Source organism: Humulus lupulus, chromosome 9, assembly GCF_963169125.1.
Source record: "Humulus lupulus chromosome 9, drHumLupu1.1, whole genome shotgun sequence".
In the NCBI taxonomy this organism is placed as follows: Eukaryota; Viridiplantae; Streptophyta; class Magnoliopsida; order Rosales; family Cannabaceae; genus Humulus; species Humulus lupulus.
The window spans coordinates 55090756-55106926 of NC_084801.1; the positions used below are offsets into that span (position 1 = coordinate 55090756).

General features: G+C 42.0%; 1 protein-coding gene across 1 annotated transcript; it reads left to right on the forward strand.

Annotated features, from left to right (window-relative positions):
• The first annotated feature begins 365 nt into the window (after positions 1-365).
• Positions 366-1538, forward strand: LOC133800584 (protein PHLOEM PROTEIN 2-LIKE A9-like). Its single transcript, XM_062238584.1, has 3 exons — positions 366-589; positions 749-843; positions 996-1538. The coding sequence occupies exons 1-3, from the start codon at positions 524-526 to the stop codon at positions 1381-1383; spliced, it is 549 nt and encodes a 182-aa protein (XP_062094568.1). The 5' UTR covers positions 366-523; the 3' UTR covers positions 1384-1538.
• Positions 1539-16171: the final 14633 nt, after the last annotated feature.

Consider the following 16171-nt stretch of genomic DNA (forward strand, 5'->3'; position numbering starts at 1 on the left):
GAAACCATGCATGAAGGTAACTCTAGCTATTCATTCAAGTTAGGTCGAATGAACTTGGATATATATGATATCCTTTCTAACCTTATCATTCCAAGAAAGGATTGATTCTTTACGTCATAAAAATAATAGAATATATAGATTTTTTTTTAATAATAAAAACTGTCTTGGTAGAACATTGAGAAAATTGTAGAAAAGGATCTATGTTCTTCTTTTTCGTAAAGGCATAGAAGAATAAAAACCTTCCTTTATCAACTCCAAAATAAAGTAACCAACTTCAATATTCCTTTTGCTTTCCAAATCCATTATTATTATTATTATATGTGAAAGGAACACAGCGTATATATATATATATATATAAGAGAGGCAAGAGTTTCAGCAGATAACACACTGAAAACTCCTTTCTAAAGAAGAGAGAATATTAAAAAAAAAAGAGAGAGAGAGAGAAGAAAAAAAATTGTATAACACAGAAGCACAACTCACAAAAATTATATTTTTTGTCATTAATTTGTTGCTAAATTTTGAAATGAGTACTACAAGCAAAGCGCACCACGATGCAGACGTCAATGCGATAATTTCGGATGACAAAAAAGTAAGCTTTTAAATGGCTCTATTAGTTATTAGATCTAGTTCTTTTACAAATATAGAAACTGGTGTTATTTGTACTGTTGTATATATATTATTAACTATCTATATGTATTTTTTTCTTTCTGAAACGAAGACGTAATTAATTAATGTTTTTTTTTAACAGGAATTCATCTTCTATCCACGCGGACTTAATATTGTATGGGGTAACGACTCACGCTACTGGCGCATACCTTCTGAGCCTCAGCCCCGCAATGGAAAGTAAGCCATTCATGATGAATATCATCTTCCCATTTCTCTTACCAAAAAGAAAGAAAAGGAAAAGAGATTATTTATTAAGAGACATTGAAATAATCAATAGCAGTACGTAATAATTTGATTTGTGACATAATTAATGATATATTTATTTGCAGGTCTCCTACGGCGGAGCTTATACAGGTCTCTTGGCTTGAAGTAACTGGGTCTCAAAACCTAGAAACGGGGAAATATAAGATAAAATTCTATCTTTCGCTGAAGTCGGATGCCTTCGGTTGGAATGGTTGCCAAGTTTACTTAATGGCAAAGATTGGTCGACGGGGGAAGTACAAATGGTCAAAGATACAGCTCAAAGACCAAAACACTAGTTCTAGTGGATCAGGAGAGGGCACACCGTTTCCTTCTGATGATTTCGAAATCGAAGTTCCGTCCACGGCTACCGATGATGATAGCAAGAAGCTCTATTTCGGTCTCTATGAAGTGTGGAGTGGAAAATGGAAGGGAGGTCTTCAGATTCACAAGGCAGTTGTTACAAAAGTAGCTTAAATTCAAACTGCTATATCAACTACTGTTGATCGATATATCTACAAAAGTTTAATATATATATATAAATCCATAAAATATCGGTTTGTTGTGTTATTTATAGCAATAAGCAATGTTTATATACCTGCTAATTAATAAATGGGACATTGTTAGGCCTATTACGGGAATAGAGCTATATATATTTATGTATCCTATGATATGTAAGAACCATATAATTACATGAGTCGTTTTTTTTAGTAAGGTTATGAATAAATATGAACAAATAAAGATATTTTTATTTATGATTAAATGTATGGTAACTGCTCTGAGTACTACTTTACTTTGGAACAAAAATCTGCTCTACCAATTTTTCTGTACGAGCCAATTAAATATTGACACTTCATTTAATTTAACACATCAACTTACAGAGATATAAGACTAAAAATGTTCTTAAATTTTCTGTTAATACCTAGCATTTATTATTTCATTTTTAATTATCATTTTAATAAAAAATAAATAAAGTCTGGTCTACAATGAATATATTGCAACAGAAAATATCCTTTAATCTTCTTCTTCTAATTTTCATCTTCTTATTTTGTTTTTTTTTATGAAATAACAAAGACTGTTCTTGGAATAAATATATTGCAGAGAAAAGAGAAATTAGAACGATAATTTACCACTGTAGCTAGGTCTTAGGTCTTTCTGTTTGAAGTAGAGAACGCTTTCTGAAATGAGTTTATATTGCTATAAATTGTAACCCTATGATTCAAATTTAACTTCTACACGAGAACAACGTTTAACTTCGATTAATTTACAACCCTTTTAATTTTTCTTCAGTACCATTACTGTCCTTTATTATTATTATAATTTAAAAAAAATAAAAAATACCACCGCTCTCAGCAGCTAGCACATCTTCTTTCTCTATATCCATCTCAACCGAACGCGGCGGCATCGATAGCAGTATCGACCGTGTCTCCTTTACTCGCCGGAGAAACATGCAGATTCTCGCCTTTAAATTACTCGGCTACAATGGTCTCCCTGCATTTATCCAAAGGCCGACATTGCATTCCTGTTCTGACCTTCGTACGCGCCGAACTAGGTGGAAATGGTCGCAACCGCCTCTCTGAAGGGTCTCGCGAGTTGCAGGGCCTCTCCAATGACCCCCGTTTCGGCGTCGCTTTCAAGGGCTTGTATTCTCTTCCGAGTATGATTTATTATGATCGAATAGGAAATTGCATTTTTTTAACTCTCGTTTTTTCTGTGTTTTTATTTAATTGTTTTTTTGTTTTTTTTTGCTGTATTGAATAGAAGAAGTATGCTTTGTTTTTTTTTCTTTCTGTATTTAGTTGGTGTATTGAATAGAAAAATAATGAAAAATTTTCTCTACAATATATTCATTCCAAGAACAGTCTTTGTTATTTCATAAAAAAACAAAATAAGAAGATGAAAATTAGAAGGAGAAGATGAAAGGATATTTTCTGCTGCTGTATATTCATTGTAGACCAGACTTTATTTATATTTTATCAAAAAGATAAATAAAAATGAAATAATAAATACTAGGTATTAACAGAAAATTTAAGAATATGTTTAGTCATACATCTCTGTTAGTTGATGTGTGAAATTAAATAATGTGCCAATATTTAATTAACTGCGACAGGAATAGTACAGGAAAAATGGGCCAGCAGATTTTTGTTCCGCTAGAAAATGAGGTTTTTACTCTGCTTGTGAAAGAATAAAAAATAAAATAAAATCATTTTCAACTATATGGTACCGAACCAAAGTAAAAAGACTATTTCATTTGTTTTATAATTTTACATGCAGATATAGGAATATTACTTGAGTTTTTACATAAAAAGCAAAATTTTGAAACAAACAAAATGACAAGACTCAAAATCGACATCAAATAAAGAAGTTTAGGTAACCCATTTAATTTCTCCAGAGTTATAATTTTATTGACACATTTAATATACCGGTTGTTTTTGGGTGAACCTGCTTAAACTAAAAACGACACATTTAACCCGTTCAAGAAAATATTAATTTTAAACACATTTATCCATAGAAGAGATATATATTGCATAGCTATTATTTGTTTGGATTTTTCCATTATATATTTATTTATATTTATATGATTGTGTCATTCGTTCTAGTATTACTACATTATGTTTATTAGTAACAAGAATATATATATACTAGATACAATCAACTTACAATGCGAGTTTGTTTATTTTTAAAGTTGTAAACTGTTATGCCTAGATTTCGAGACCTGAGATTGTGACCTCGAAAGATGGACTCGTCAAGTGTGAGCTCGAGATATCTAAAGCACATCATGGTCCAGATGTCAAACCCTCGAAGCAAGGTGGCAACCTCGAAGTTCTTCCTAAGCTCGAAAGACATAGCATCGGAGTATATCCGTTGTCGGGTGTCTTCGGATCGAGTAGCCCAACCTTGGCATGGGTATAAGCTTGGAATGTAACGGCCTCGGTGGTATTTGCTCGCTCCGAGCTGGTCTTGGGGTAAGGTGGCTAGCTCATAATTTATCTAAAGACCTGGTCTGACATGATGCTGATTATCGATCTCGAACGACGTAATGGGTCATCCGATGAGACGCGTTCCATGCGTTTAAAGATATTTATTGTTGTAACTTCTTTACATTAAATGGATATTAACTAGTCTATTATATGCCTCCTGATCTTCAGGGGACGTTTCCTTGTATATAGGAGTTATAGAATTTAATGTCATTATTCCCATTAATGAAGAGGAGTATCTTCCCGAAATATGTGGGAATGAACTCTGAGAACCCTCTATAAGTAGATAGATCATGGACACTTAGAGGGGACAGATTTTTGATATCTTGAGAGAATTTCTAGAGAATTCATCCCTGAAGAATTTCATGAAATATCCAAAGTCTTAGTAAAATTGACTCGTGGACTAGGCAGAGTTAACTGCTGAACCACGTAAAATTCTCGTTGTTATTCTGTATTATTTATCTGCGCCATAGTTCTTATTGTTTAATTGCTCTACGTTTTAAGTTGACGAAAAATGACGTCAACAGTTTGGTGCTTTCATTGAGAGCCTTAAGCAATACAATCCCTGATTAACTATGGATGCGAATGATCAGAATATTCTTGAAGAAAACTATCCACGGCGCCCTGGGAAGCAGCCGATGACGAATCCTGAACCTGTTGAGAGAAGTGAGTCCTCCGATTCTCGAGGACCTCCAGCACCTCCGACTCCTAGGGACGATGAGGACATGTACTATAATCCTGAACGGTACGTCCCCATTGTGGAACTTGAAAACTAACAGTTAAGAAAATAGTTGGCTGAAGCCAAGAAGCGGAACGAAGAGTTGGCTAGGTTAGCCACGGGTGTGCAGATGACTCAGCCTCCACCTACGCAGGAGAACCAAGACCCACCTCCGCGGGACGTTCATGTTCCTCCCCGCAGGCCTCGTGGGAGACCTCGGAAAAACGCTGCCACAAGAAGAACGGAACAACCTCTGCCGCCTACAAAGCAACCTGCTCCCTCGAGACCCCGTAGGAGTACTCGGGCGAGGCTCTGGCTAACTCAATTGCGGAATTACCAGCAGAAACTGGGAATAACCGAGCCCCTGCAGAGGCTCGGACTCAGATTCCTGGTAACACACAGAATGTTACCGAGTCAGCACGGGAGAACTCGGGGCCATCCAGGCCCCGAAATGGTTGGCAGCCACCGTCACCCATACGGTTCCCGCTGTCACCAATAAGATACCCCTCACCACCTCGGAGGAATGCACAACCAACTCGGGGTGATGAGGTAAGGCGGGCAGGATGGAAACAGGGGAATAGAGAAGCTACTAGAGAACGGAGAGGCGACCAGCCTACGAGAAGCCAAATGTCTCGATCTCGCACTGCAGAGACGAGGCAGCATGAAAGAAATCTGTCTCGGAACAATCATGCGACAAGCCTCGCCAGTGACGACTCCGGGGACGCCAGATCAGTCAACATGTATGATCAAGGACGAAGAAATACTGGAAACCATAGGAGCCGCTCCGACCTGCGGGAGCACCTAAATCAGAATCGGGGTAATGGTAATCCATCGAACCTGGACCTAAGAGATCTCCTAAATGGGCGCAAAGATCCCCAGCGAAGGCGCAAGCCTAGAATTGTGATCAATGATAGCCAATTTGAGGCAAGACCCCCTGCGGACCCGGTTCAAGAAAGAATTGATCAGCTAGAAAGGGCATTTAGGCTCTAGCACAATGAGCAAGGTTGGAGTCGGGATGTGGATTCTGATGAGGAGCTTGAACCATTCGCTCCCCATATTTCACCCACTCCATTTCCTCAAGGGTTTCGTATTCCTCATGTCCTGCCTTTTGAAGGGAAATCCGACCCATACAGTCATTTGAGTACATTTAACACCATAATGAGAGCAAGTAATGTGGGTTACGAGCTCAGATGCATGTTATTTCCAGCATCGCTTACAGGACCAGCAAAAAATTGGTTCGAAAAATATAACAGGCATTCAATCACTTCTTGGGATCAGCTATCAAAAGATTTCAAAAAGCAGTTTAGAGCCATGATCGGGGTAAGACCCGAGGCATCGACCCTGACCAACGTTCGGCAACTGCCAAGTGAAACATTGAAGAGCTACCTTACAAGGTTTAATTTGGAGGTAGCCCAAGCTCGGGATGTAGACGACATCGGTCATCTAATGGCCGTCCAAGCTGGGGAAATGCCAGGAAGTCCCCTCTGGGATGATATGTAGAGAAAGCCTGTGAGGTCCTTAACCGAGTTTAATAGACGAGCTCAGAGGTTTGTCAATGTAGAAGAGGCGAGGTCAACGCTGAACATGACCTCTCAGCCCATAACTACAACGATAAACGTAAACTCTGCCTCGGCCTCAACGGACCCATCAACCTTGAAACCCCTGTAGAAAACCCTTCTAAAAGGAAGAAGAATGAAGAAAGTAACCCCGAGGCGGAAGGGGGAAAGAAGAAGAAAGGGGAAAGGTATTTCTCCGTGTACAAGGTGTACACCGAGCTCAATGAGTCTTGGGAGAATATATACCTGGCTAATGAAAACTAGGTCCCTTTCAGGCGTCCAGACCCCATGAGAAATCAGAATTCCAAGAGGGAATCCAACAAGTACTGTCGATTTCACAGAGATACTGGGCACACTACTGATGAATGCAGGTAGTTGAAGGACGAGATCGAAGGAATGATCTCGAGAGGATACTTCAGACAGTATGTTAGGAACCAGAATAATAATCAGGCTTCTACTAGCCAGAGGGTAGCTGCGCCGCAGCCTGCTCAAAACAATAATTCCCGAGCTAGAGAAGAAGATAGGGCCCCTCCGATTGATGGAGAAGTTGTGATAACCATCTCGGGCGGGCTTCATCTCACAGGGACGGGCAAGAATGCCCAAAAGAAATACGTGAACGAGCTAAAAACTGGGGACGGGTCCCCCTATGAACCCGAGCCTAGAGCTCCAAAGTGCCAAAAGATTGAATCTCAGTCGATAATCTTTACTGAGGACGATGCGTCCTATGTTTAGTTTCCCCACAATGACCCACTGGTCACCACTCTCCAGCCCGCGAATAAGAGAGTTCACCGAGTTCTCATTGATAATGGGAGCTTAGTGAACATTCTATATAAGGCCACCTTAGAAAAGATGGGACTCGCGCTTCGAGACCTAAAAGCTTGTGCAACAACATTGTACGGTTTTTCAAGAGAGGGGATTGCCTGTATGGGGTCCATTGAACTCCCTGTAACCTTGGGAGACTATCCAGTCTCAGCAACCAAGATGATGGAGTTTGTAGTAGTGGACCTGCCATCGGCCTACAACGTACTGCTTGGGAGACTTGCCCTAATAGGGCTGGGGGCAGTCTCGTCTGTAAGGCATTTGGCCATCAAGTTCCCGAATTCTAGTGGCATCGGGACGTTGAAGGGAGACTAGTTAGCTGGGAGAGAATGCTATAGCATTTCAATAAGGGGAAAGAAGCAAGTGAGCGCACAAGCGCTCGTCATTATTCAGACTAAGGACGGGATAATCTTGGAGATAGATGAAGAAATCGACCCAAGAGTAGAGGAGAGAGCTGATCTCGAACCATTGGAAAAGCTCGAAGAATCGGACCCCCTGAAAACGGTAAAGGTCGGGAAAAACCTCCACGAAAAAACTAAACAGCAATTAATTTGCTTTTTGAAGAAGAACTAGGATGTCTTTGCGTGGTCACATTCGGACATGGTAGGAATAAGTCCAAATATAGTGAGCCACGTGCTAAATATCGATAAAAGCTTCCCGTCGAAGCAACAAAAGCGAAGACAACTGGATGATGATAGGAAAAATGCCCTAAAAGAGGAAGTCGACAGGTTAAAAGCAAACTGATTCATTAGGGATGCTTTTTACCCCGATTGGGTAGCCAATCCGGTACTGGTCCTGAAGCCTAATGGAATGTGGCGAACCTGCATTGACTACTCGGACCTCAACAAGGCCTGTCCTAAGGATTGCTTTCCTTTACCACGGATTGACCAGCTCGTGGACGCCACAGCAGGGCATGGACTAATGTCATTCATGGATGCCTATTCTGGATATAACTAGATTGCCATGCATGCCCCTGACCAGGAACATACGAGCTTCATAATAGATAAAGGGTTATATTGTTATAACGTTATGCCATTCGGGCTCAAAAATGTTGGGGCCACTTACCAACGGCTTGTGAACATGATGTTCTCTGAGCAAATAGGGGACAACATGGAAGTTTATGTTGACGATATGTTAGTCAAATATCAACTTAACAATAACCATGTTGATGACCTCGAAGAATGCTTTGCCATGCTCCGGAAATATAACATGAAGCTTAACCCTCAGAAGTGCTCTTTCGGAGTATCTTCAGGAAAATTCCTTGGTTTTATTGTAAATGCTCGAGGAATAGAAGCTAATCCAGACAAGATCCAGGCCCTGATCAATATTCCTTCACCTCAAAAACACAAAGAAGTCCAGAGTTTGATGGGCAGGATGGCGGCACTAAGTAGGTTTATATCAAAATCTACAGACCGTTGTCTTCCATTTTTCAACATGTTGAGGGGAGGTAAGAAATTTGAATGGACAGAGGAATGCGAGCTGGCTTTTCAAGAACTCAAGAAACACCTCACAGAACCCCCTATCTTGTCAAAACCTATTACGGGAGAAGTTATGTACTTGTATCTTGCTACGACCGAGCACGCCATAAGTGCAGTACTTGTACGAGAGGAAGAAAAGGTGCAAAGGCCCGTGTATTACGTCAGCAAAAGGTTACTAAGGGCATAATCAAGATATCCCTTGATGGAGAAGCTAGCTCTCAGCCTAATTCACTCATCTCGAAAACTTCGACCCTATTTTCAAGCGCACCCCATCCATGCACTAACTGATCAACCGCTAAGAAAAGTCTTGTCCAAGCCAGAAGCTTTAGGTCGACTGCTTAAATAGGCCGTTGAACTAGGGAAATTCGAGATCACTTATCACCCAAGGAAGACCATAAGGGGGCAAGCCTTGGCAGACTTCATAGTGGAGTGTACTGGCATGACTAACGATGAAGTTATAACCTCGACCCACGAGCTGTGGAAACTTTACATTGATGGGTCATCTAATGAAAATAGATCGGGGGCAGGAGTCATTTTGATCACTCCTGCAGGAAGCAGATTTCACTCTGCCTTGAGATTTGACTTCAGCGCGTCAAATAACGAGGCCGAGTACGAGGCTTTACTAGCGGTACTTCGTATGGCCAAGGAGCTCAAAGCTAAAGAAATACATTGCTACAACGACTCCCAACTAGTGGTTAACCAAATTTTGGGAGAGTACCAGGCTCGTGGTACGAGAATGGCAGCATACTTAGAAAAGGAAAAATCAGCATTAGAACATTTCGAGTTCTATGCGATAGAACAGGTCCCTCGAAAATAGAACTTGAATGCAGACGCCTTAGCCAGGCTCGCTACCTCTACCGAGAATGACGAACTGAATGTCATGCCAATTGAACATCTCTTGGCACCTAGTATTGACGAGCTAGAGCAGGTGGATGTGTGTATGATCAATTCTGAGCCTACCTGGATGACTCCGATAGGTGAATATCTCGAGACCGGCATCCTCCCGGAAGAACGGACTAAGGCTCGAAAGTTGATGTATCAAATCCCTCGTTATACCGTTATAGATGGAAGGCTGTATAGAATAGGATATTTCATGCCACTACTCCGGTGTGTGACTCCTCCCAAAGCTAAAAAAATCTTAGAAGAAATTCACAAAGGGTTCTGTGGAGACCATACTGAGGGGCATAGCCTGTCCAAGAATATCATACGCCAAGGATACTTCTGGCCTACCATCAAATCAGACTCGTTTGATTACGTAAAAAGGTGTGATAAGTGCCAACGATTCGCCACAATTCCTCGAGCTCCACCATCCGAGCTAACTATGATGACCTCCCCATGGCCATTTGTGGTATGGGGAATCGACCTCATAGGCTCCCTTTCGACTGGCAAGGGCGGAGTAAAGTATGCGGTAGTCGCTGTAGATTACTTCACAAAGTGGACAGAAGCTGAACCTTTGGCAACAATAACCTCCAAAAAAGTCCTTGACTTTGTGGTGAAAAACATCATATGTCGATATGGGATGCCGAGGAAGATTGTGTCCGATAACGGAACCCAGTTCGACAGCGATCTGTTTACCATCTTTTGCGAAAAAAATGGAATAATAAAGAGCTTCTCGTCAGTGGCCCATCTCCAGGCGAATGGCCAGGTCGAAGATGTAAACAAGACTCTAAAAAGTTCGCTGAAGAAAAAGTTGGAAAAGCTAAAGGAAGATGGCCTGAAGAATTTCCCCAAGTCCTATGGGGATATAGGACCATGGCCCGTACATCAACAGGACATACCCCGTTCTCTCTGGCATACGGTTGCGAGGCTATGTTTCCAATCGAGGTCGAAATTCCCACAATTCGAGCCCTCGCTTATGATCAAGCCTCGAACCACTCTCAGCTCGAAGAAACTCTTGACCTGATCGAAGAAAGAAGGAACGAAGCTCAATTAAAAAATGCTGCATACCAACAACGAACTACCCGGTACTTCAACAAAAGAGTTCGGGATCAAAAATTCGGCATGGGAGATTTTGTGCTAAGGCGTGTATTCTTGGCAACATGGGATCCAGCAGCTGGCGTGCTCGGGCCAAATTGGGAAGGACCCTACCAGATAGAGTCAGTCATCCGACTCGGCGTTTACAAGTGGGCGAGATTGGATGGAAGTCTAGTACCACGAGCATGGAATGGAGAACACCTACGACCTTATTATCAATAGTATAGGAAGGATGTTTCCTATAACCATGCTCGTTTATCTGTACTGTTTTTCTATTTTTGGATTTTTTCAAATAAATTTTGATTTCGCTTAATATGCTGTATTTTTTGCATTCTCTCTTAATTTAATAACCTATGGTCTCACTCATAGGATATTAAGGGGGCATCAGTGGCTCATATACCACCAGCTTGAAATAAAACAGCATATACGAAATGCATATAACTATTTGGATATAACCAAACTGTCAAAAGTACACAAGTATTTGGAAATAACCAAATGTGCGAAATGGGATAAGTTTGGATATAACCAAACTGGCAAAAAGAAAAAAATGTTTGGATGTAACCAAATATGCAAACTAGATTAAAATATAAGTGTATGGATTAGAAACCTAACACAACCTTAATAGGTTTGGAACAAACCAGCTAAAACTAATCGGCAGTAAGTGGGAGCATAACCCACTTCGTGTTAAGCCAAGCTCGAGGTTGGAGTATCTTGCAAAACAATAGATTCAACCTCATAACCTCGGAGAGCTAACCGAGGACGAGAAAAAGTAACTAAAAAGTAAGATATAACTAAACCATTTGCATTACACACCATACAAGTACTTTCGGGTGCATGGTAAAAGTAGTATCCGACCTTGACAAATAACGAGATCGGAAGCGGATAATTCAAGCAAACTGTGAGTGAATGCATTGAACCTCGAGCTTAAATCCAAACTATGTTTGTGTGATTAAACAGGCATATATGACACTTTAATATAAAATGTGCAAAATATTTCAACTTGAGAAATGTAAAGCATATATATTAAAATGAAGTAAAAAAAAATAGTATCATCCCCATGGGCATAAATTAAAAGAAAACAATTACAAAAAATAAAGGGATGCAGCCCCGATATATCATCTAAACAGAAGGAGCAATCTCCTTGGCCTTCTCAGCATCAGCATCCTCCCCGACTCCCTCTGCGTCATCTCGAGCAGCCTCCTCCTCATTGAGCCGAGCCTACCATTTGGTCACGAGCTTCGCTTCAAGATGGCCTAAGAAGCTGGTATCGAGGTCAACATTGTTGGCCCAGGTTTTGTACATGGCCAGGTTGACCGTCCGATCCTTTTTCTCCTTAAACTCTTCAAGAAGACGAGCCTTTTCATTCTCAATGATCTCAAAAGTGACGACCTTCTCTTCTTCAAGCTTGGCATTGACCTCCTTCACCCGAGAATTCTCCTTCTCAAGCTCTGCGAGCCTGGCATTCTACTTTTCAAGCTCAGATATCTTGACCTTAAGCTCCTCGGCTCCTGCCTCTACCTTTGCTTTTGTGGACTTAAGCTCGTCACTCAATTTAAGCTGAAGGTCCTTTGCCTCCTGAGCAAGAGTCATGCTCGAGTGGACTTTGTTGTTCAGCGTATAATTAAGTTGAGCATCGACAGCAAGAGCCTGACATACAAACAAAAAAAAAAGAGCACAAAATTAGTATATGAACTAAGTGTAAATGCAATGCAACTAACTAGTGGGACAAGAAAGATTACCGCAGCGTGGACACTCTTCTCGTAAAGAGTGTTGCAGTCTTTGGCATTGTTCAAAAACTGCCAGTGAGGAGCGTCAAAGCTCCCAAAGCTTTGGCCCACCCGAGACAAGATGTCCGAGCCTAGTGTTGCCCAGTGGGATCCAGCAGCATTGTCGATCACATACTCGTCAACATGAGTAGAGATCAAGAGAAGTGGTGTCTTCGAGGACGAGGGTTTCTTCGGAGGTGGGCCAATTGGGGGATTGGCTTGGGATGCAGGAGGAGCCAGAGGTAGGGTCGACGAGGAAGTCTTGACTTGGGCAGGTGGACTTAGAGCCGAGCTCGGATTAACTGGAGCTGGGGTAGGTGGTGTTTTCTCGGTCCTCTTAAGGACCTTGGTGGGCCGGTCAGTCTTTCATGACCCCCTGGGACGCTTACTCCTCTTGGCTTCGCCACTGATCAGGATGTTGTCAAGGTCAGAGTCCATCTCTCCTGCACAGTTACACCACATTATGAGTTGTCGTGAAATAAAATAACTCAACATAGTGCAGACATTCGAAGGATAAAAAGACAAGAGGAGAAAAACCTAATTGGAACTCTTCCCTGAGCTTGTGCTCGGGGACCACAAAATTCCCCCATCTTCAGAAGAGGCGGGGGGAGTACCTTCTCTATAGGTGGATGTCAACATCGAAAGGTCCCTATAATCATTAGTCCCATATTGGACGGCTATTCCGTTCCATACCTCATTCAGGCTATACATGGTGTCGTATTTCCCGAGCCAGCTATCAAACCTATGTACTCTATCATCTACCCAAGACCATACATAGAAATGGTCCCTATCATCCTTACATAATACAAACCTAACAGTTCTATGTTTTAGCAGTGAGGGAGACCACATATTCGAGCTAAGGATGATTGTACCTTCCTCATCCAAGCCCGAGCTTGAGGCTTCATCGTTGACCTCATTCCCCGATTGTGGACTCCTATGACGAGCTGGAGATGGAGGCCTCGCATCTCTCCTTAGGGGGAGGTTGCCGGTTGGCAGAGGTATGAGCTCCCACCGGTCGTATTTCTTATTGGACCAGTCTGATGTAGACTGATCCTCCCCTAAGAGCCCACACGCCCGGAGCTTGTCTTCATGCAGGAGATATGAAAGGGATCTCCTTCCATAAGGAAGTTGGAGCAGAGTCTCTCTATGCTTCCTCATCTCCTTGGTAGGGGTAGGGAGATGATAGTTGGCTAGAAAATCAAACGCATTTTGACTAAGTACGAGCCTAAAAACAAAGTTCGAGCACATAAAAGAAGGAGGTTGAGATACTTACGAATCCGTCTGAACGAGTAGAATCGAGATGGGGCTAGGCCATCTGTCCAAAAGAAGGCCTTCTTGAAGTCAGGAGGATGATTGGGAAGATACTCGAACACCTTCTTCTCCTTCGGATAGCTCGAGAGATTGTAGAAGCCGTCTCCTCCCCGAGCTCGGGAGAGGTTGCTTTTCAAACAGAAGAAATATAAAATCTCTCCTGGTGAAGGTCCTGCCCACTTCAACTTGTGATATAGCGACCTTAGGGCAGACAGTACTCTGCAAGAATTGGTGTTGAGCTGGAAAGGGGCCAGCCCAACAAAATCTGTGAAGTCCTTGAAAAAAGACTTCAAGGGCAGTACCGCCCCTGCCTTCATGTGCTCCTGGCTCCAAGCTGCGTATCTCAGCTTGCTGTCAAGATTTCCATCTCCTGGAGCGCGGCAGCTTCGCTCGTGGGAGGTCAGGGCTCGACACCTTAGCGAGCCTGATAATCCTATACCGTGAAAGGCCAGGATATCAGTTATCTGGCCTAGTGACGTAATCGAGCTCCAATAATGCTTGGCCTTGAAAAATTCCCTCCTCGGCTGTGAGGTAGAGGGTTCCCCCATCAGTGAAAACTGAAGATCACCTGGCTTGAAAGCAATCATCACTTTAAGCGAAGGGTCGAGTAGAATCGGTCTAGGCTTAGTATTCGGATCTGGATGAAGAGCGACCCTTAGTCTTTTCCTTTTCCCTTCTTCGACCTCGTTTATCTGACGTCGGAAGTGATCTCGAGTGTCCTCTTGCTCACGCCTCAGTTCGTGCTCCTGAATTAAACGTTGGTTCTGGGTGAAAGGAAATTCTGGGCTCGGAGTTACTGGTGAGTAGGGAATTGCGAGCTTTGACCCCCACCACTTTCCCAAATTCTGCGGCATCTAACAAGAAAGTAAAAGGGTGAGGGCCAAGCGAACAAGAAGTATAGAGATAAATAATACATAAGCTCGAATGATCGAGGCTACAAGGCAGGCTCGATCCAAAGGACGAGACCAGTCCCAGAGCGTGTGTTCCACCAAAGAGAAGGAAGGTGGATATGTCATGGGAAATCTTGAAATATTAGGGAAGAAAGGTGGCAGTTATTAAAAAGGTGATATTTTTGGGAATCGTGCATTCCTTAAAGACACCCTAATTTTGTACCCGATATCTTGGTGTGCAAGATACGGTTCCTGAAATTTGAGAACCCAAAAAAGGAACCATTTTTGGACCTTTTTTCGCAGAAACTGGGTTTGAATCTAATGTCCATTAGTCGAAGCACCCTAATCCTAGTGTGTTAAACTAGTGAATGGATAAATGGGACGAGTGTAAATCCTAATGCCTACGGTGTAACAGAAGCATAAGCATGCATAAAAAAATGTGTATATATATAACGCATAGAAACCATAAACCAAAAACTTACACAATGTAATCGGTGGAATCAGAGAAATGGATGATTGAACGAGCGGTTGCAAGTACGATATCACTGATTCAAAAAGTCCAACCGTGTTTTGTCTTCTCGGCTTGGAGAACATGCAAGAATCGGACAAGAATGATTATGGTTTTTTCTCTCTAAAAGTTTGAATGTAAAGGAAAAATGAAGAAGACAACCAGAAACTTATTTATAGGCCCATGGGGACGAAGAGATAACTAATTTGGGCCATTAGCCTGATTCTATATCAAATCTGACGGTCAGGGAACAGTGAAGTGATGGTACCCAAAAGGAGGGCAGGCGGATGGATAGGGGCACAGTTTCAAGGCACTCAAGTACCTTGAATAAGAAATACCCAACTGACGTGTGTCCATACTCAAGTGTGTGATGGAACGGTTCCCGAAGAAAGTAGTTCCAAAGTTTCCTTCTCATGGGATTCGAACCAATACTTTTGAGGGGGCAAAATGTTATGCCCATATTTCGAGACCTGACATTGTGACCTCGAAAGCTGGACTCGTCAAGTGTGAGCTCCAGATATCTAAAGCACATCATGGTCCAGATGTCAAACCCTCGAAGCAAGGTGACAACCTCGAAGATATGTAACCTCGAAATTCTTTCTAAGCTCGAAAGACATAGCATCGGAGTATATCCGTTGTCGGGTCAAGTAGCCCGAGCATGGCATGGGTATAAGCTCGGAATGTAACGGCCTCGTCGTATTTGCCCGCTCCGAGCTGGTCTTGGGGTAAGGTGGCTAGCTCATAATTTATCTAAAGACTTGGTCCGACATGATGCTGATTATTGATCTCGAACGACGTAATGGGTCATCCGATGAGACACGTTCCATGCGTTTAAAGATATTTATTGTTGTAACTTCCATACATTAAAGGGATATTAACTAGTCTATTATATGCCTCTTGGTCTTCAGGGGACGTTTCCTTGTATGTAGGAGTTACAGAATTTAATGTCATTATTCCCATTAATGAAGAGGAGTATCTTCCCGAAATATGTGGGAACGAACTCTGAGAACCCTCTATAAGTAGATAGATCATGGACACTTAGAGGGGGAGGATTTTTGATATCTTGAGAGAATTTCTGAAGAATTCATCCTTGAAGAATTTCCTGAAATATCCAAAGTCTTAATAAAATTGACTTGTGGACTAGGCAGAGTTAACCGCTGAACCATGTAATATTCTCGTTGTTACTCTATATTATTTACCTCCGCCATAGTTCTTGTTGTTTAATTGCTCTACGTTTTAAGTTGACGAAAAACGGCGTCAACATAAA

Coding starts and splice junctions, on each gene's coding strand:
- LOC133800584 (XM_062238584.1), top strand. CDS start 524: ATGAGTACTACAAGCAAAGCGCACCACGATGCAGACGTCAATGCGATA. Junction 590..748: donor TAATTTCGGATGACAAAAAA/GTAAGCTTTTAA, acceptor TTTTTTTAACAG/GAATTCATCTTCTATCCACG. Junction 844..995: donor CCTCAGCCCCGCAATGGAAA/GTAAGCCATTCA, acceptor ATTTATTTGCAG/GTCTCCTACGGCGGAGCTTA.